This window comes from Polyergus mexicanus, unplaced genomic scaffold (genome assembly GCF_030449975.1).
Source record: "Polyergus mexicanus isolate NDT 795.1 unplaced genomic scaffold, iyPolMexi1.0 SCAF_14, whole genome shotgun sequence".
NCBI lineage: Eukaryota > Metazoa > Arthropoda > Insecta > Hymenoptera > Formicidae > Polyergus > Polyergus mexicanus.
The window spans coordinates 7,300,107-7,320,230 of record NW_027223334.1 but is presented as its reverse complement, the minus strand read 5'-3'; the positions used below and the strand labels follow the sequence as shown (position 1 = coordinate 7,320,230).

The following is a 20,124-nucleotide window of genomic DNA, read 5'->3' as shown; positions in this document are numbered from 1 at the left end:
AAATATGTTTTCTTAATAAAAATTAATACACACGCACTTATATATTGAAATTTAAAGAAGGTATCAGTCATCAAGTATCAAAAAGTTGAACATTTATAAGTATATTCTGCTATTTATATATACAAATTTGTGTCATGTATTTTAGTAAGTAAGTTAGTTTCAAGAATAAAAACTGTCATTATGATCTTGACGCAATTTAAGACAGTGCGCGCGACGTTCTATAAATGCGGCCATTCTAGTAGACAGTATGGTAGCGCCAGTCGATATCTGATAAAAGAAAGAACACCTTTTTATTATAAAATAATTCTTTGTAGATTTTTGAAAAATGTTTGTAAATTATTATTTGAGTAAATATATATCCTCAAAAGTTTTAAATACATAAGTTTATTACCTTCAACCATGGCGAACCAAGACAAAACTCAGCATTTGCTCGGTCCTCGCCATGCAAACGCAGTAATTTTCCGAGGAGTTCTTTCGCATCGCTGGATATCGTCTCGAAATATTCGTCGGGAAAACAGAAATCGCATTTAAGTATGTTGGCGGTGGTCTCTTCCACAGAATCATCCAGAAAAGGTGACAAGCCACTAGCATTTTCACAACATATGGAGATATAATAAAAAAAGAAGATTATAAAATATATTTGAGTATTTTTTTTTTAAGATACCTTAGTAGAACGTAAATAAAAACTCCAATGGCCCACATGTCGGTGTAAGCACCGGTCGGTCTACCTAGCACCGATTCTGGCGCGGCAAATTCCAGATCAGAAGGAGGCGGTACAACTTCATCGATCGGAGTCCTCACCGCTTCCCCCAGATCTATCACCTTCACCTGATCGGTCTCCTGATCGACGAGAACATTTTCCGGTTTCACGTCCAAATGCATTCGGCTGCGACAGTGTAACCAGCACAGCGCGGATAACAACTGACTAGTGTATCGCGTCGCTGTCGCTTCAGTGTACTCAGTTTTCTCACTCAAATATGCAAATAACGTCGGGCCCTTGACCCTGCGAAGAAGAGGAAAAAGGGCTATTTTGGAACGGTACATTATTGAGAGAAATGTCTCGCGAATAAAACTTACAATTCCAGAACGATAGTGTCTATGCCGGGTCGAGGCGCGTTCTCAAATAGGGCGAACGCTCTGATGATGTTGATATGATGAGTGGAGGCTAGCACGTCATATTCCGCCCGTGTCAGCAATCTCGACTGTTTGTGACGCGGAATCTGCTTGAGAGCCACCTCTTGACCGGTGCCCTTGTCTCTAGCGCGACGAACTATGCCGAATCTACCGTTACCCAGCTCGTCCAGCTCCAAATATCTACAAACAAATTGCTTCGACTCCCATTCAGCCCCGCTGTCTGCGTCTAATCTTGATAACGTCACCACGATCGACGGCGAAGTTGTACTTCCATCATCGCCCATCACACGAAAGCTATAAGAAGCATCTGGTGATACATCCAGCACAGCGGGCGGTTCATTAACCTGCTTCAATACCGGCACCCATCGTTGCAACGGTAAAGTTCGACATTCTATGCTACATGACGCGCTACCGATCTCTTGTTTCTCCCAATCAACTTCCACTTTCGAGGATCCTAACGCGCGTGCCAAAGTGCTACTTTTTCCGCCTGAGAGAAAATATGTATATTATAACTATATTATATAATATGCGCATTATATGCGTTCAACTATTATGTACCTATGACAGACAGAGAAATCCTCGCAGAGCAAGAGCCCGTTTCGCATTTGATGTGACAATGATATACGCCAGAGTCTGAAGTCCGGCAACCAGTGATTTGTAAATACACGAAACCCATGCTCTGTTGAAACTGGTACCGATCGTTCTCTTTTATATATTGATCCTCGCCTTCTTTTTTCCAAGTGACGGTCGCATGATTGTTGCGGTCCGCATTGTGCGTCTCGACAGAGAGTCTAACAATTTCTCCAGTGGTCGCACGAATCGACATCGGACTGCTCAGGATAGCTGGCGTCTTTTCCTCGGGCGTAATCATTGACTCATCGGCAGCATGATCGCTTTTCGTAAAATCGACCGTCTTTCGCGGTCGAAATGACCATGCTCGACTGATTGCAGAGTTCGAAATAAGACTCGCTGGAATCCATAGCTCATTCTTGGTATTAATTGGGGATACTACTAGACCTGGACCATCGAGATGACAAACGATCAACTCGTCTCCGGCATGTAACTTTCCCCAATCCGCAGCTAATCTTACACGAGCACCTGGAACGACCTAAAGGAATCGTCTTATTATACATATTTAACACGTGCATCAAACATTACACGTATTTTTTTCATGCAACTTGCGTCGCGTCTGCCCCGCAATTTTGTATTCACCCAGAGAATGTGCGACAAAAAGACCCAGGAAGAACTTCCAGCAATGTGCAATGCATCGACAGTAGCAGCAATAATAGTAGCAGTCGTACATGTTCCGGTAGAGGAAGAAATAACGGCGGTAGCAATGACATCGGTTTTGATAGATGGTCGGTGATAATGTAGTATAGTAGAGCAATAGCAGTTACTGAGGCGGTATTCATTGCGACGTTTCGGCGGAGTGCTAGCGATAATGTTTATATAGCGACGACGATCGTAAAAACAATAGTATATTATATGTACAGTGAATAAGAAAATGTGTTAGTTGGAGAAGCAGTAACAAAGCTTGTAGAATCAAAACTTTACAGTAAGACAAGAGCTTTTCTCATTTTTCTATGTATTATTCTTCCTAGAGATATGTATTTTTTTTCTCGCGCGACATATATGTCCGTATAAGATCCATCTTATTACATCAGGAGGCACGACGTATGGCATTCGTGAACATTACGATCTTTTATAGTCTCAATATAGTTTTTTCTTTAATAACAAAAATATGACTTATCGCACCGACAGAAGATAATGCAATAGATAGCAGTAGATAGCGACAGGCATCAAGAGGAAGAAGAGGAAGGAGAGCCCCTTTGCTGCAATCATCAAGAATTCTAAATTGATATAAGTGATAACGTATGTATAAGCTCTAAAGAGCTTCAAGTGGCAAGGACCACAATCAAGATTGGCTCACCGGAATGGAGTTGTTGCGACCCGGCGAGCGTGTGCGTAAAGTATTCTTAAATCCTTCCAGGAAGTTTAGCCTGCTCTTTGTCGGGCTGGGTGTACGTGGTTGCGCGTGATCCAATCCTCCGGTATAAGAGCGCTGCAACGTTGGTTGTTGATTCGTCCTTATTCGATCGTTACTCTTGTCTCGATTCGTCGACCCGGGGACTATCAGCGTCGGAGGAACCGATACGGTTGCTCGAATCACAGGTTCTGATGTGGTAGTGGTGGTGGTGGTGGTAGTTGCAGCACGGCTACACGCCAGCAAATCATAAATGAAATCCAAGACACAGTACTACGCGTCGAGACTCGCCAATTAAATGGTAGAACGCGTCTTTGTCTTGTCAAATGATTTGTAGTATTAAAATTTTACAGTGATCGGAAGGAACGAGTCTCGGCATAAGCCAGGATATGAAGGAATCGATGTCGTCGGCAATTTGAATCTTTCACACGAACGTGTAGGAAAATAGATAAGGTGGGTGCTTAATAGGGACGCGTAGCAATAAGGTGGGTAGTGGTGGTGAGTGGTTGGTTGTGATCATGGTAGATATATAATTAAGATACTGGACTTAAGCTTTTCGCAGTACTGTGTTCTTGATAAAATTATAAAGAAAACAAGCTCTGGTTAGTCGAGTGGGCGTGTATATTAGATAGTAGGGTAAGGGATATATCCACATCAGAATCATTCTATCTCTCAATCATTAATTTACAATTTTTATTCTAGACAAAATTCTTATGATTCGCGGGTCAATTATATAGCTTTGCTTTTGACTAATCTCCAATCGTATCGCGCACAATTAATATATACACAGCATACTGTCACGACGCCATAGTTTGTTCACAGACTCGCGAGCGCGCGCTTGCTTTTGTAAACGTTATTAAAATTATTATAAATATATTGCGTATCTTCATATTATTATATGACGTTATTAATACATCGCACTCGCAACGCGTTTTTTTCTGTAATATCATTACAAGTCGCATGTGTGTAGATGTAAATGTATACGTAACAACAAAATACGCCCCCATTTATGTACGTGTATACAATATACGCATAAAATGCATGCGCATTGGAACGGATCTCGGCACACATTTTATAGGCTCTGATAGACTCGAATAGTCAAGTCTAGAGAAATAGTACACGTTAAGGAACAGGTGAGTAGATTTTGATCCATTAAACAATAAAAAGAGTTTGCCAACTCTCGCATGCTCGCGGCGATCTAAAACACTAAAGTATATATATTATATAAATATATATATACTTCCGTGAAAATATATATATATATCTGATACAGAACGACAATCGAATTCTACAATCGTTTCGAGACGTCATCGAATATGAAAAGATATATATTATATTTAATATTTGTATATTCCAAAAGTATTGCATTGCTTTTTTTGATGATTATCTTCAACAAAAATTAAGAGGCAATACATCATCTACAATTTTCGATAGGATTATCTAGTCATGTAAATACATGTAAAATTTAATTTTGTCACTGCTCATCTTGCTAAAGAAAAATTATTTCCGTCCAGTAATATGTCATTAAAAAATAATGCAGCACTTTTGTGTAACACCCTGCATATACTCCTCTGTATATGTCTGTCTGTCTGCATGTGTGTGTGTAAACCGTATTTTATTTCTTATTAATTGATAGAAGAGTAGAAGTCTTTTTTACAGTATTGTACAGACGTTCTTATAAACTTTCGCAAGGAAATATATAGTTGAATAGCGAATCGTTATACTACGAAAGCAAGATATCATCATCAGATACATAAAGATAATTCACAGAAAAGGAATGTGAGAAAAATGACTGGATACGTGCATATTTTTTAGCATGTAGTATTAATAATAATCTAAAAGTACTAAAATATGTTCAAATACGCTAAAAAGTAGTCGTTTAATTTTCGACAAATGGATGAAGTTGGTGCCAAAGAGTGCAAAGGAAAGCAGTTGATGAGACGTTTATAGGAAACCACTGACAATTATCTATCTCTTATGGCCATTTTGTTCGTGTGTATGGATGTGTGTATGTGTCTCTTTTCATATAAAATATACAAAAATATGTCGGAACGAATATTCACAGATCGAATATTAAAAGAGAGTGTGTAAGTTCAATGTGTCAAGTTTAGAAACGCTTACAGTGGATCTTTGGTAAGTTCCTTCTGGTAGGCAATCGGTGACTGTATCGCCTTGAGAAAGTCGCGCTGAGTTTGCAGGATGGCAGTGATCGTGTCTACCCATTCCTGCCTGCGCGGTCCACTACTTTCTTCCGTTACGCTACAAGAAAATCCTAGCCCGGGTTTTCGAGGATCCGTCGATCGGATGACAAATTTCTCCGGATCGTCATTCGAATCTTCGAGACTCATTTTGTTCACCTACGTACAACGTGCAACAATATTGCTTTCCCACGATTGAAAATGACCAAGAACGATAAATAAATAAAGAAATTAGTTATTTTACCTGAATATGTGCTTTGTATATGTAGGCAGGATTGGTAAATTGTGTCTTCTTGCCAACGGCTTCGCTAAAGATAATATTTTGCTCGAAAAGAAAAACTTGCCATTCTCTTTCTCTCATCAATACATTTGATATTTCTGATACTAGAAGCGGCCCGTGTAGTAAGAGCTTTCCTTGCGCTGTTATTTTCCCCTAAAAGAAAATTAAGAAACATAGTAAATGTTCCTTTGCTGTGTAAAACTAACAAGAGTGAAGAAAAAAAGCGAGCGATACTCACGTCGAAACCTTGTAATCTCCCAACGTCCATCATATCGTTTGCAGCTTTAGGAATAACTCGCATGACATGAGCTGCCGCTCTGAGGCCTTCGATTTCCGATAACCTTTGGGTTCGTTCAGTGAGGCGCAATGCCTCCCGTAGAAGAAGTTGATATTTTGTAATCCTTTGTACGGGCTTGATGAGCAAGTCGCAGAGTTGCAAACGATGTCCAAGTTTTTGCCTAAGTTCCTATAACACATACATCGTACGGTTTAAATACATAATTTTACATTTTATGCCATTTAATCACTTGACGATTTTACCTCAAAGTATGTATCTATATATTCGGACACAATGTATTCCGAAACGGGTTTATTTTGACAATAAACCACATACATGTGTAACTTGCGCTCGTAACGTTTAAAGAGAGGTCCGAGCTCTTCAGGACGCTCTAAACAACGTTCTAAAGCTTTAAGGAAAAAACTGAAAGCAGGAAACGTCGATATAAACATATGTGTATGTGTGTGCGTATGTGTAAATCTTATGTGTACGATTATCGGATAAAAATTTCAATGAGTGACTCACTCTCTGTGCCATTCGTAGATAGCTTCTAAGTTACCGAAAACCATCTTATCCTTCCCACCGCGCAAATCTTCCGGCAAGGGAATCTCGCAATCGGGATTTCGCATTAGTGCCATATAACCTTCGACTATGTGCTTCAAATCATTGACGTAGTCTCTCTCGGTTTCCACCAGCTCGCGAATAACAAATTGTCGCTTGGCGAGTGCAGTACTTTCCGGATCTAATTCTTCGACGGCAATTGGATTAATGGTTGCGTTACAATATTCTTCCTCGTTGTTCAACGATTTTCCATTAGGGGTTCGCATGAGACTGTGCCTCTCCTGATTTTCTGTATGTTGCTCCTGTTAATAATATGCGTAGTACTTGGAGCAATGTACGAATCTATATCTATTTGTGAGCAGACTTACCATTCTCTCCTTTACAATCTGCTCAATCTCCGACAGATCGGCCGTCGTGGCGCCTCCATCGAGAATTTTCGTCGAATGCTCAACAGACTGTTGAAATAATAAAGCGACAAAAATGTATGTATTATAGAAAACTTGAAAACGAGAGAAACAATTAAAGAGAAAGAAAATGTGAGAAAACAAAACGCTTTAAAAATATTCAAATGCTTACACGTTTCCCAGGCAATTCACTCGGTATCGTAGATCCTGACGGACCATTCGCGGTTGTTACAAGTATCGGTTCGGTTATAGGCTTCATCGGAGGAGGAAGTTCCAAATCGTCGTCAGCATCTTCACCACCGTTTTGCTCTTGCGAACTTGTCGCCGCTATCGTATCGTCGCTTTCACAAACGTCTACATCCACGTCGACCTCATGCTGCTCTTCATTCTCCTCTTCCTTATTAACGCCTTCCTCCTCTTGGGGATCGAATGCAGTTTTGCCAGGTCGATTATGCTCGTTGCCGCTTGGTAATTTAAAGCGTTTATCCGAGCTGGTTTTCTTCAAAGACGGTCCAATCAAAGGAGACGATGACGTCGACATAGCTACAGTATTGGTTTTCTCCACTTTACCTTGGCTAAGTTTACGTAAAGGCGGTGGGAGCCACTTCCGTCTATAAACAGAAATGTACCCGCCACGGTACAAGATTATCGCTGTACGTATGACATTTCAAAATAAGAGGCAGATTTAGACGAGGCAGTTTTTATTAAATGCTTACCCGCTAAAACCTCGTCTCTTGTTGCCAGGTGAATTTGTACTAGTCGTTGATCCGCTACCGTCGCTTCCGGTGGTTTCTGTTAATCAATTAAAAACGGCATTATTTTCTATTCTAATATCACGCTCCAATTTGTTACGTTTATCGAAATTGATAAGACGCAAATGTACGATCGCGTCATTGTACGGCCCTTGCGCCAATTTGCGGTTCACCGCGACTTCCTTACAGATCTACGCAATCACGAAATTTTTATTTCTCCGTGTGCCACGATATACGCTCGAGTTATTTCGCAATATATAGTAATATGTGACACAGAAAGAGGTAAAAAACTCAAGATGACAGCTTGACATCTTAGATCGCGGGCTACCTTTTTCATCACTATTCACCTGCATCCTCCGATAACATCGGCGACAGGACCGCGGACGACAGCGAAGTCGTCAACGAAGCCGTCTGCTGTGTGACCGGTGCAATGCTAGCTGCGGTGCTCGACGGCAATGTATTGGCTGTAGTCGATGATGTGGCGGCAGTTTGCTGTTGCTGCTGCTGCTGTTGTGTTTGGACGATTGCCTGATTGATTTGCTGCTGTTGATAATACGATGGATGATGATGCGACTGTTGTTGTTGTTGATGATGATGATACTGATGCGACTGTTGCTGCTGTTGCGTGGACGCTTTTCTGGACGGCGAAGTTTTGCAGGAAGCGGTCGGTGGTTGTTTCAGAGCACTGGTAGGCACCAGACCCTCCACGGGAGGTTCGGCTTGCCCTGGTGTGAGTGGTAAACGTACCAGAGTCCATTCACCGGTATTAGGAACCCCACTGGGAGTGGTACCGGTGCTACCGCCGTTCTCCAGCACCTCGACCTGCTGCCCTTTCGTCACGCTAAGTTCTCTCGAGCCCGGTGTCGCCATATGATCGGCGACCACCCATGTCATTTCGACTACTCCGGTCTGAGAATTATATATTAAAGATCCTCGATAAATTTGTCCCATTGCGGAAGTAATCGCGCTCGATACATATTAAATACCAATGATAGATCGGAGGCGAATATAGAAACGGATAATTAGTCAAGTGTGATGCGTCTATAAATGCGCGCGTGCGTGAAAGTAACGGCGGAAGAGTATAGGTGGAGGAGAGGTAACAGCAGGCAGAATAGCGTCAAGAGGGTGGTGGGATATATCGAAAGCAGGGAAGCAAAACGAATAGGAAGAGAAGAACTGCCCTCTCGTGCTTACGCAAGCGTAGACCGGGTCGATACGATCGTCCTCCTCCTCTCTGTCGATCTCGGAAAACCATTCTCCCTGCGAAGGACCGATTGTCTTTGAATTTGCGGATCGACGGAGCGAGATTCGATTACTAATGCCTGAATGGTTCTGATCGTCAATAGATCAGTGTCAGCATGTGTCTCGCGCGCGCCCTTCTACGTTTTTAATCACACGCACTATTCCGGCATTTTGAAAATAGCTTATGTCACGACACGACGATCCTTTGACGTTACTATAAATACCGTGCGTGTGCGTGTAAATTGTATTGCGGATGTGTATGTTTACTGTGTTTAATCACCGATGTGGTGGTGTCTCTCATCGCCGCGAAAGACGCGCAATTGTTTGCCAGACGTATCCGCGAATGGTCCCGTCCGATGGGTCGTCCGTTTTTCGTACATTCCGCGATCCAAAATAGAATTTTCCACGCCAAATTTTCCGTGCCAAATTCGCGTCGCGCCACACCGCGCAAATGACTAAACTGAAGAAAGAAAAGAAAGGAAATAGAAGAAAGGTGACACGATAAAGAAATGCGAAAAAGATTATCAGATTACACGTTATCGTTTCGATATATATATATATATATATATATATATATATATATATATATATATATAATAGAATTTAAATTATTTTTACTCTTTTGCAAATTTTCAAATGAATTGCGTTAATTCGCGATTCGAGTCAATCATTTCAAGCCCACATCTATTTCTATAATCTTCGCTTAAAAAAAGATATATATTTAATGTATTGTGTTATATCGAGATTAAGCTACTGTCATAATATTTCCTCTACAACAAAATTTTCATTTTAATAAAATATATATATTTTTTGGTTTCCTTGAAAAAGAAAAAAAATATCTGCCAAGTAAAGCAAACAAAGAAATAATTTAACCTTACGCCTTGCAAAGATCATCTGAGAGATGATTAATCTTATAGGTAGGATAGACAGGGAGTATCGCAAGGATATGATAGTACCTGGGTTAGGGAAGGTTGACGGCGCAGAAGTCGAGCCTGGAACGAGCTTGGTGTATCGATGGTATGTTGTCTGGAGAGGGTCGCGTGCGGCGGTGTCGCCGAGCCCTGACGGAACCACGGCAAGGAGATCTTTCTGCGCGCCTTCTGGGCAATCGTCGCCGGTTTCCCAGCCGGTGACGTCATGACGTCAATTCACCGGATCGGTACGGTTTTCACACAACGCGCGAACGCAACCGTAGTATAGAGAAGGAGGAGAGAAACGATGTGTTTAATGGGGCGTTTTTACGCGCAGAGCACGTTGTTGTACGTACGATGACGCTTAGTATATTTGCCATCGCCGATGGTTTAATCTCGCGTTTCTTGTCGTTTTTTTTTTTCTTCTTTTCCCTCGTCAAGAAGGTCAAAACATTACCGATTTATTCATCAACGTCTCGCGATCAGCCGCGTAAATCCTCAAGCAGATCCATGCGACCCGGGAGTCGCGCCCGTACTGATCGTCTGTCTCCCGACCGTGCCGAATGACGAGAGATTATAACTAACCCAACCCAACTTACGCGCCCCACCCAACCCTGCATAAGTAGTGGCCTCCGTGGCCTTCCCCGTGTCGTATCGCCATCCCTGTTCGAGCAAAATGGGAAGAGCGGATCGTCCCGATAACGAAAGAGTTCAATTTTTTTATAAACTCTACTCCAAAGGAAGATACATTTATACGATCTGGATTCTGGAGAAAAATGTAAAGGTTGAAAGTAAAAATAGTAGATGAAAAATGATTATGTTTTTCATACAGAATATATCCCAGAGTTTCATCTTAATTGCACGTTATTTAGTCAATATAAATTTGATTTTTTTTTTTTTCCCAAGAATGAGACGCATCAACAGTTGATTAATCTTAGGTAATTAGATAAGGGTTAGAGATTTTACTTTCGATATATAAAAAACAACTAAATATCTTTGTATTATAGAATATTACTATACAGGACAAAGAATTTAATTGTAAATCATAATTATTTGTAAAACGTTCATAGTATTTCAATATATGTATATATATATATATATATATATTGAAATACTATGAACGTTTTACAAATAAATATATCATATTTAGGGAAAAATAGTTCATTTAAAAAAATTGTGAACTGCTTTCCGACTTTCTCATTGAGTAAAAAATAATGTACAATAATTATTTTTAAAAACTCCTACTTATCTAATATTTTATTGCGAAAGTTCTTCTTAACTCTTATTTAATTAACTTGTAAGCTTTACGAGTCATATAAAAATAATTTTTATAAAAAATCTTATAATAAAAAGATCATAAATATAAAAATAAATTGATAAAAAAAATTCATAATAAAAAGATCATACTTTACCTTATCAGAATCCGTGGTATTAGTTGATCCAAAGGAAGCCAATGAATTTCTATCGAGATTCTCCACACTTTCATCCAAAGACGCGCATTCCTCCAAATCTCTGCTGGAACGTTGACTGGAGCTCTTTTTAGCGGGGCTTTTTGGCATATTTTTGCCCAAAAAGGTCTCTTGTATCACCTCGCGTAACCTCATCACCCATAGCTGCTTGGCATCCATTGAATTCGCTCGCAGTACTACACGAGTATCGCTGGTCGGTGCTCGTCCTGTCCATACTGCGAATTTGCATTCGTCGCCTTCGATGTGTTCGGTTACGCCCAATTCGGAGGTCAACAGGCGGTTTTTATAAACATATTTTACCTAAACAGACGTAGACAAATTAATATAAAATGAGATTTTATTTAAAACTAAAGACAAGACTATTGTGCATGCAAACCTTTCCGGCAGAATCTTTGACTTCTTTCGTGAAGAGAAGATACAATTCGAAAAGAAATATGTGACGATCTCTTCCTTTCCTAATCAATTGTTTCGGGTCCCATACCGTGAACGAATCCTGCAGTACAACATCACCGAGCGCGTCTGTACTAACATCGCAACCTTCCAATAGACTTAAGTGTAAGGCATCGTTAGCTTTTTTAGGCACATTTAACATTACTTCTAACCCTTCTTTTATTTCGCCCTGTCCCTCTTGGCAACAAGCCTGAGATGAAAAAAAAATTGAAATGATTTATATATATATATATATGTATATATTAAAATTTAAATTAAATGACTTAAAATATGAGATATACATATTCTTCTTCTCTCCCTTCTATTCCTTTATATATACCTGTAAGTCCTTAAGTAGCAGCTGATATTTAGTAATTCTCTGTACAGGTTTGATTAAATATGCAGCAATGGGATGTTCTACTCTATACTTTCTCTGCAATTCCTCAAACCACGTTCCACCGTGCGTTACCAACAGCTGATTGCTCTCAGGCTTATTTTTACAATAAGTCACGTACATGTCGAATTTAGGTGCCTATGGATTATTATGCGATATATAATATATGCATAATGTGCGTTTGTGTATGTCCGCGCGCGCGCATGTGTGTGTGTGTGTGTGATAGAAAAAAAATTGTGCTTTTGTACAAAATTTATTTTATCATATATAACACTCACCCATACTACAAAGCAATGTCCAACGTCTTCCGGCATGGTTTCGTACTTTTCTAACTCGCGTAGAAATACATTGCTATGAAACTGATGTATCTCCTCTATATTACTGAAAATTATCGATTCTCGGCTTTGTAAACCCAGCGGAACGTTTCCCTTTCCGCATCGCGTTTCGTCCAGAAAGCAACGAATACAAGTCTCCAAATCTTTTACATATGTACGCTCGGTTTGCAAGAGTTCAGCCATAATAAACTCTTTCCTTCGCGCCGATCTCCTCTTCTCCTCGTTCAATTCCTTGAGATCTTTACCCTTGATCTTCTCCTCCAGCAATGGATCCGAATTACGATCGATGGAGAGATCTTTGTGTCCCTCGTCGGATTGAATGCCGAGATCATCTTCGATTTGCGTCTTGTAGCAATCCATTCGCGCGCTAAAGTCTTTATATCGTTGATCGACCTCGGCGACCGCCTGCTTGATCGCCGCGGCATGTGCGTGACCTCTCTCGACCAAATTGTCAGCAAGTTGAATCAACAATTTCACCCTCTCTCTCGTTTCTTTCGCTGCGCCTTTAAACTCGATGTGCTCTTGCAACAATTGTTCATTTTCAATGCGATTCTTACCGACATTGGTATGCGTCGCTAGATACAACTCTCCAGTCTCCTTTATCCATTCGAGTGCCTGTTTCGCGCTACGTTCAAATAGAACAAATTGATGACATTGATCTAAGCGTTTCTTTCGCTGAGTCCAATACTCGAGCACTTTGTTTTCCTTACTGACCAACTCCTCGAGAATATTTTTGACTTTATTTGCGGAACCGGCGCTATTAGCGTGATAGCTGTAAAATTGTAGACTACGATTGATATACTTTAAGAAAGTTTCTCCGGTTCGTCGTACCAGCGTGCACGCTTTGAGAAAGGCTTCCTTTTGCTCCTGATGTCTAGTAATATTTGCCGGTATTCCGGCGGCCTTTTCTCCATCGGCGCACCAGTCATCATCCACATTGTATTGTAGCTCTAAACTGTCGAGAACCGAACGTACCGAGTCCACTGTTTTGTAAAAGTTTAAACTGGCGGTAATCAATTTATGTCGTTCTTCCGCACAAGTCACTAGCTGCTGCCACCGTTTGGTAACGTCCTCCGCAACTTCCCTAATACTCTTTGGGTCGTAATGATTCCCGCTTATTAAAGAGTCTGCCTTATGCTTCACTTGCACAGCGGAGGCGTGAGTATTTGTTATCGCGAGTTGAAAATGATAGTGTTCTTTTCCCAATTGCTCAGCGTCCTCAAAATCATCTGGTATCCTGAGCGAAGCCAATAAAATCGATTCACCGTTTCGTATCCATTTGATCACGTGAGAAGCATCCGTCTGCAGTTGTAGCAATTGAGAGGCTTGCTCCAACCGTACCCTTCGCATTTCTGCGAGGTCTTCCGCGTCTAATTCTCTCTCGTTTAGAAACTCGAGAAGCACCTGTACTCGTGCTGCAGCACTGTGCTGACCATCTGCCATGATACATACTCCCGCTTCTTCCAAAACTTGTGCCAATTCCTGACCACGATGAAGTATTTGAAAAGCGGTATTTTGCATGTGAGCAACTCCGTCATTATGCACACGCAACAATTGTTCGGGAGAACCTTCTCGCGGCGGACCTTGCAACTCCTGCGCCCACATCTCCAACTGACCGCTCGCCTCCAACGCATCTCGTTCGAAGACGCGTAATCGCAGGCATAATTCTAATCTTAGCTTTTTCGTGGCCCACAAATCTTCCAATTCTTGCCGCAGGCTCGCCAATCTATCTAAGGCTGACTCCACTGCCGATATCGAGCCCGTTGTGTCAGGCGCATCAGCCGCTTCGCGAAGTTCTTGCAACAAAGCTTCGCCTTGAGCTATCGTCGAAGCGCATGCTTCAAGACAGGACGATCTATGCTGCGCGCATTGTTCCAACAGTCTTTCCGCTGTCTCCAGATTCTCCGCTACCTCGTCCTGTTGCATTTCTTGACGTAACTCATCTACCCACCCAATAAGCTGCAGAATGAATCTACATTAAAAATGGCACTGTGCATGTATGTGTGTATACGCGACACACACATATACACGCGTTTTTTTACAAGGCTACCGCACTTGGTGTAAACACCCCTACATAATGCAATAAATGATGATAAAAATATACCTCCTTCTCGTGAGTGTAAAATACTACTGCCAGATCTAATCTGCGACGTCGTTGCTCGACTCTCGCTGCAAAACTACTAACGTGAGTCTCTAATTCTTGCGCCACTGCGTATATCTCGTCAGGCGCGCATTCACCTGTGTGAGCGAGTTCTTCGGCTGCGGTCAATAGTTTGGTCGCATTTGTATAAGTATTCTGCAAATAAAAAATATATTCATTAAAGCATTCTTACGATTGTGCATTAATAATGATTGTAAGTATGATAATTATGATTATTATATTAAGATAATATAAAAATAGAGTAACATAAAATTACCTGTGCAACATTTTCAAAATGTTCATGACTTTTTTGATAGACGCGTGCTTTCTGCAGGTTACGACCAACACCCGTATTTTTTCTAATGAACACTTCACCGTGGTTCGTCAGCCAGTCAAGAACTTGCTTTACATCTTCTTGAAACAGTCTAAAAATCATAATCGTATGCATCACTATTCATATTTTAGAATGAATAAATCCATATAATCTTCACTTTCATACTTTAATGCAAGCCGTTGATGAAGCTTGACTTTGCGAGCATGCCAACGAGCTTCCAATGCTCTATGATGACCAAGAATCTGATGAATGACAGCTAATACATGGGATGCACCTTCACTGTAATCAGCCGCCGGATTACCACTCGTACCGGTATAACTATCAATATTATGTCCGTCTTGACCCTATGTAAATCAGATGTAAATTGTGATATCTTATAATCTAATAATATAATAAATTTGAAATATAAATTAATCATTAGTTGGTTAAATAATGTTGCATGCATCCCATGCAATCAATATCTCAGTAAATAATATTAGCCTAATAAACTTTATATAGACTATATAACGTGATTATGGCATAAGCATATATATATATATACACACGTGTGTATATTAATTTTGCCAAATAACAGCATTTATACTATAATCCCTATTTTTTATCCCATGCAAAGGATAGTTTAATTAAAAGAAGAAGTATAATTTGTAATGGAAAGAAATAAAAAAAGCATTTGCAATTTTTTTTCTTACAATTGTAATTATAAATATCAAAATTTTTGAACTTAACAATTAATATTTGCCCGTTTTTAATCCGTTACTTATATTAACGATCAAGTTATTTATTTTCTAAAAAAGATAAAACGCACAAGTAATAAAAAAAGACTTTAATAATACAAAAGGAGGGAAAAAAACAACAATAATTGTTCCTATAACCAATTAACGTACATGTTTTCTGGCGACATGATCAATTCCTTGCGGTTGATTACAGACTTGCACAAGATGATCCAGTTGATAAAGAAGCTTCTTACTGGTACTATGAACCTAGATAAGAATTTTATCCAATCCCGTTTGAGAAACATTTGTATACACAACATTTGTATCAAAATTTATTTTAATCAGAGTGTATGTGATATGTATGGCAAACACAATAATATGAACTATTTGTATCAAAGTTAAAATTTTTTAGATAAGAGCAGCTAAAAACTGTAGAGCTGCACTAAGACATTCCGATATTCATCAGTACTGAAAACCTATAGTTATATGTCATATACACACTATAGATTTTCAGTACTGGCAGTGAATATCGGAATGCAGCCTAGGAAATATCAATAATAACAACGAACAAATAAATGTGTGTCAATGTGTAAAAAAAAAACCTATTTGCGAGTACTGAGACGCGCCTGGGTTATAAAAAGAAAATTACATCAAATGTTAATTATTGCAGAAAATTCGCAGATAGACATTTCCAATAGCACCCAAGTACCAAGCGAGTAATGAATTCTATTGTCTGAAAGCTTTAAAAACTGAAAATTTCTCGTACATAATCGACACGAAATGTATCCAACCCTGAAGAACGGGCGTTCACATTATGACATACTTGCAGCATTGAACCCAGGCCGCTCAATAATGCCTGATATGTATTGTAAACCTGTTAAATATCAAATAAATTTACAGTACATACAAAAAAAAAAGATTTATAAAATAAAAATTGTGTGGGTTGATTAAAACGCAAGGATAATTTTGTCCACTGTGCTAAATTTGTGACAAAACCAATCATGTTAGATAAAATATATATTCCCAAGGATAAAATTTACCTCTGTATATGCCTGACACATTGCTTCGTAAAGAGTTTGGTGCTGGCGAATATGAGACTCGAGCACTGGAATTTCATTGGGCAGATTGCTAATTTCGCACGCTTGACTCCAACCAGCTACATTGTCGACATACTGTTCTGCTTTATGGTGAAACACTACACTTAAACTAAGTACCGCGGTACGTTCGTCGAGACCCGCGGCGAATTCCTTCCAAGCTCGATCCAAACGGCCCGCTACTGCTCGTACATGTCCAGCCGCATAATGTTGCGTCTCCAATAATTTACCAGCCATTGTGAGGATTTTATTTATATTCACATAAACATTCATTGAACTCATTGTAAAATGTTTATGTTCCTCTTGCAAATTCTTGGCCAACTGATACGAGCGACCAATCTCCACATAACTAGCAAGAAAAGCCTCTCGATTGTGACAAATCCAATCAAACATTTTTTCACAGTCCTGTTCAAATAACCGTAGCTGAAAGCACTGATCCAGTTTCATCTTCTTAATGTGCCATAGTTGTAGTAGATGCTGTTGCGCGGCATGCACGGAATCCAAATGCTGAATAACTAGAGTAGCCAGTGCTCGTCCGTCGGAATCCGCGCAACTTGCCGCACCATTGTCGATACTTCCTCCTTCTCCCCCGGTTGCTGTTGCACCTGAAAACACATTTATATGTATTATATTATGCTGTGTACATTTCAGACTTTTCACGTTAGATATTTTTATTATTGAGGAAAAAATATTATATATCTATCCATAATAAAAATAGTTGAGAATTATAAGCTAACTATTATTAAATCGCTGAAGCAGGCGTTGTCCAACAACTTCGATATCTTCTACTGGAACTTTCATAATTTTCTTTTTCATTTCGTTATGTAGATCAATGCCATGCTTAGCTCCTGCAACATCGTCAGCAAAATCATTTCGACTAAGATCCTCTTGCAAGTCATCTAATCGATCGAGAAGATCAGCTGCTTGCCACGTAAAATCTTCTACAACTAATCTAGTATCGATCCATTGAGCATGATCATATTGCAAAGATCCATCTAAATCTGAGGTGAGTTGAGAAGGATCTATAACTTTTACAAGAGCTTCTAAGCTGATCGTATTAATCTGAAAATAAACATATTTTAACATTACTTAGACAATTTATTTAAAAATACTTGCAAACAAATGATAATTTAAACATACAAATAGTTATTTAGAGTAATATGCCAATATACTTACTTCAAAATTATATTTCTTCTGTTTGCCTAACGAAGTTCTCTGTTTCTGCCAGAAGTTTTCTGGTTTAATGAGAAAAGCGACATGAACTATACGATGAAAATGCTCGTGTAATACCTAAAAAAATTTTCATGTTGATTCGCCATCTGATAACTTTCTCTGCATAAGCAGACAAGTAACATTCAAATACTCTTTAATTTGACAACCTTCAAGATGGGTTTGATGGAATCCCAAGTAGTACCGCGCATATCCACAATTACAGTAAATCGTAGGCCTCTAGCTTCATCACTTGGAATGGCAAATAGATATTGTAGGAGACGTCTATAATCTTCAGGTTTCGCACGTTCGCGTCTCGGTGTACTTGGAAACAGAAGCACAGGACCCCCCCTACGATCTCGTCCACCTGGTAGTATCGCCAAACGTTCTTGCAACAATGGCAATACTTCTGCTGCTCGTGTACCATCCATTATTCTTACTTTTTATTAAATTGTCATGACCTGTTTACATTAATAGATAAAACATATTGGTAAACTATTATTATTTTTGTTACTTTATAATGTAAAGATTATAAAATGAAGAATATTATATAAATATTAGTCGAAATAATAAGTCTGTGTATGTTTCTAAATAAAAATCGCATTAAACTCTTTGTCTTTAATAAAAATAGCTATATAATTATACATTTTGGCTCAATTTCAAATATTGTCTATTTAAATGAGTTCGTCAGCATATAGTCTCGAAGGAAAAAAAGCATACGAAATATAAAATAACTGTTCAGCTTCACAAATGCATTCAATGTAATAGTCAAATTCAAGGTCACATATACACTCATGTGTATAAATATATTACAAGAAATCTACATTCCATATATATTTCTATCACGGTGCTACTCCTTATGGGAAAGCTCGTCGATGCCGTAACACCGGAGCGGAATGCGAAACGCGAGAACCGTTGTTTGTAGCGTGAGAGTGTGACGAATAGCTACTAATCGCAAGTAGCATTTTATCCCTTCCAAATACTCCATCAAAATACTATCGCAACACTCGGACGCTTTTCGCGATTCAGGCTTTACAGACAGTAAAATTAATGACAGGCGTAATATCCTGAACGACGATAAAATAAAATATTATAGGGGAATTACGCACACACAGATATCGCGCACACAGCAATATCAATCGTTTTATTTCTCTAGATGTAACGGCCTGTCATAGATATGCCTACATGCGAATATTTTCAATGCGATTCTATCATTTTGGCAGGTAGCAAAAGACATTACAATCGCGCACCGTCATTTTGCGACGAGAACGAAACGTCGTGTTTTACATTCCGTTGACGTGCACGGGAAATCGCGAGATAAACGGAAAATTCATCGGTTTTGCTTACCCGTAAAAAGTCCGGTTGTCCAGTTACAGCGACTCCAACGTCTTTGTCTTTTGTCGTCGTGTTATCGGGCCTGAATTTCTCCTCGAGGCCAGATTATCGTTCATATTGTCGCTTCATCGACACGATTAAAATCACATCGAGCGACCATCACGCGAATAAAATTCCGAGAGCACTGCTGCCATGTTCAAATCATAAGTTTTCAACAGCTTCACTCACCAATACTGTCCGAGGGGACAGCACAGGCACAAGATAGCGCGAGTCGCGCGATGCGTTCGCACGGATTATATTGTATATATGTATCTATTTGCAACATTATATTTAGGCTATTGCACAATACATAAGTACAGGCAATAGAAACAGGGAATAGAGGTTATTCACCAATAGAAGCAAGGAATAGATATTATTCCCTCTTCCTATTGGTGGATGATTTCTATCCCCTGTTCCTTTGCATTGTGTGACAGGCTTATCACTTGGTTCCACTTAAGGTTATATGAAGGAAGGTTAAGTCATTGATGTAGTCTATGTATTGACCTCCGCAACCCGTGATCCATTGCAAAAGACCGCGAGAGCCAATAACAGCTTATTTTATTTAGCATCTTTTTTCAATACTTAGCATCTCTTCTCAATAACGAGTGCCCACTAGAGTCCTATATAATCAGAAAAGCGACATCGTTAAGGAATTTGATTGGTCAATTTCATTATGCATAAGGAAATGGACCAATCAATTTCCTTATGCATAAGGAAATTGTCAATCAAATTTCTTACGCTTTTATGATTATGCGCTTATGCAAAAGTGTGTGTTCCCCGCTTTACCCCCTCCATGCTTTCCATGATCGCCAGGTTGGGCCCGCAGCTGTCCATGTGTAATCTAAAATGTCTTAAAAATGAGAGATATTAAAAATATTTTTTTTTTTTTT

The 20,124-nt window shown here is 39.6% G+C and overlaps 1 protein-coding gene across 9 annotated transcripts; it reads right to left on the bottom strand.

Annotated features, from left to right (window-relative positions):
• Positions 1-80: 80 nt before the first annotated feature.
• Positions 81-19,474, bottom strand: Trio (trio Rho guanine nucleotide exchange factor). 9 transcript variants are annotated; one of them, XM_070307432.1, is made up of 29 exons: positions 19,208-19,462; positions 18,031-18,321; positions 17,828-17,941; positions 17,389-17,713; positions 16,598-17,256; positions 16,324-16,431; positions 15,729-15,824; positions 15,010-15,188; positions 14,788-14,935; positions 14,475-14,666; positions 12,314-14,329; positions 11,982-12,173; positions 11,589-11,852; positions 11,156-11,512; positions 7,938-8,499; positions 7,555-7,630; positions 7,011-7,449; positions 6,803-6,889; positions 6,399-6,736; positions 6,137-6,296; positions 5,835-6,062; positions 5,561-5,749; positions 5,240-5,475; positions 3,065-3,350; positions 1,693-2,242; positions 1,078-1,621; positions 665-1,003; positions 392-584; positions 81-267 (listed from the first exon to the last, which is right to left on the bottom strand). In XM_070307432.1, the coding sequence occupies exons 2-29, from the start codon at positions 18,289-18,291 to the stop codon at positions 160-162; spliced, it is 9,246 nt and encodes a 3,081-aa protein (XP_070163533.1). In that variant the 5' UTR covers positions 18,292-18,321; positions 19,208-19,462; the 3' UTR covers positions 81-159. The 9 variants fall into 9 exon arrangements, with proteins under 9 accessions (XP_070163533.1, XP_070163534.1, XP_070163535.1 ...); XM_070307433.1 differs by having other exon boundaries at positions 7,011-7,413; XM_070307434.1 differs by lacking the exon at positions 16,324-16,431 and having other exon boundaries at positions 19,208-19,461.
• Positions 19,475-20,124: the final 650 nt, after the last annotated feature.

Excerpts from the sequence above, each read along its gene's own strand:
- Trio (XM_070307432.1), bottom strand. The coding sequence starts at position 18,291 with ATGGATGGTACACGAGCAGCAGAAGTATTGCCATTGTTGCAAGAACGT. Across the intron at positions 11,853-11,981 it reads TGCTACTTAAGGACTTACAG|GCTTGTTGCCAAGAGGGACA; the intron begins GTATATATAAAG and ends TTTTCATCTCAG. Across the intron at positions 2,243-3,064 it reads GTCGCAACAACTCCATTCCG|GTCGTTCCAGGTGCTCGTGT; the intron begins GTGAGCCAATCT and ends CGATTCCTTTAG.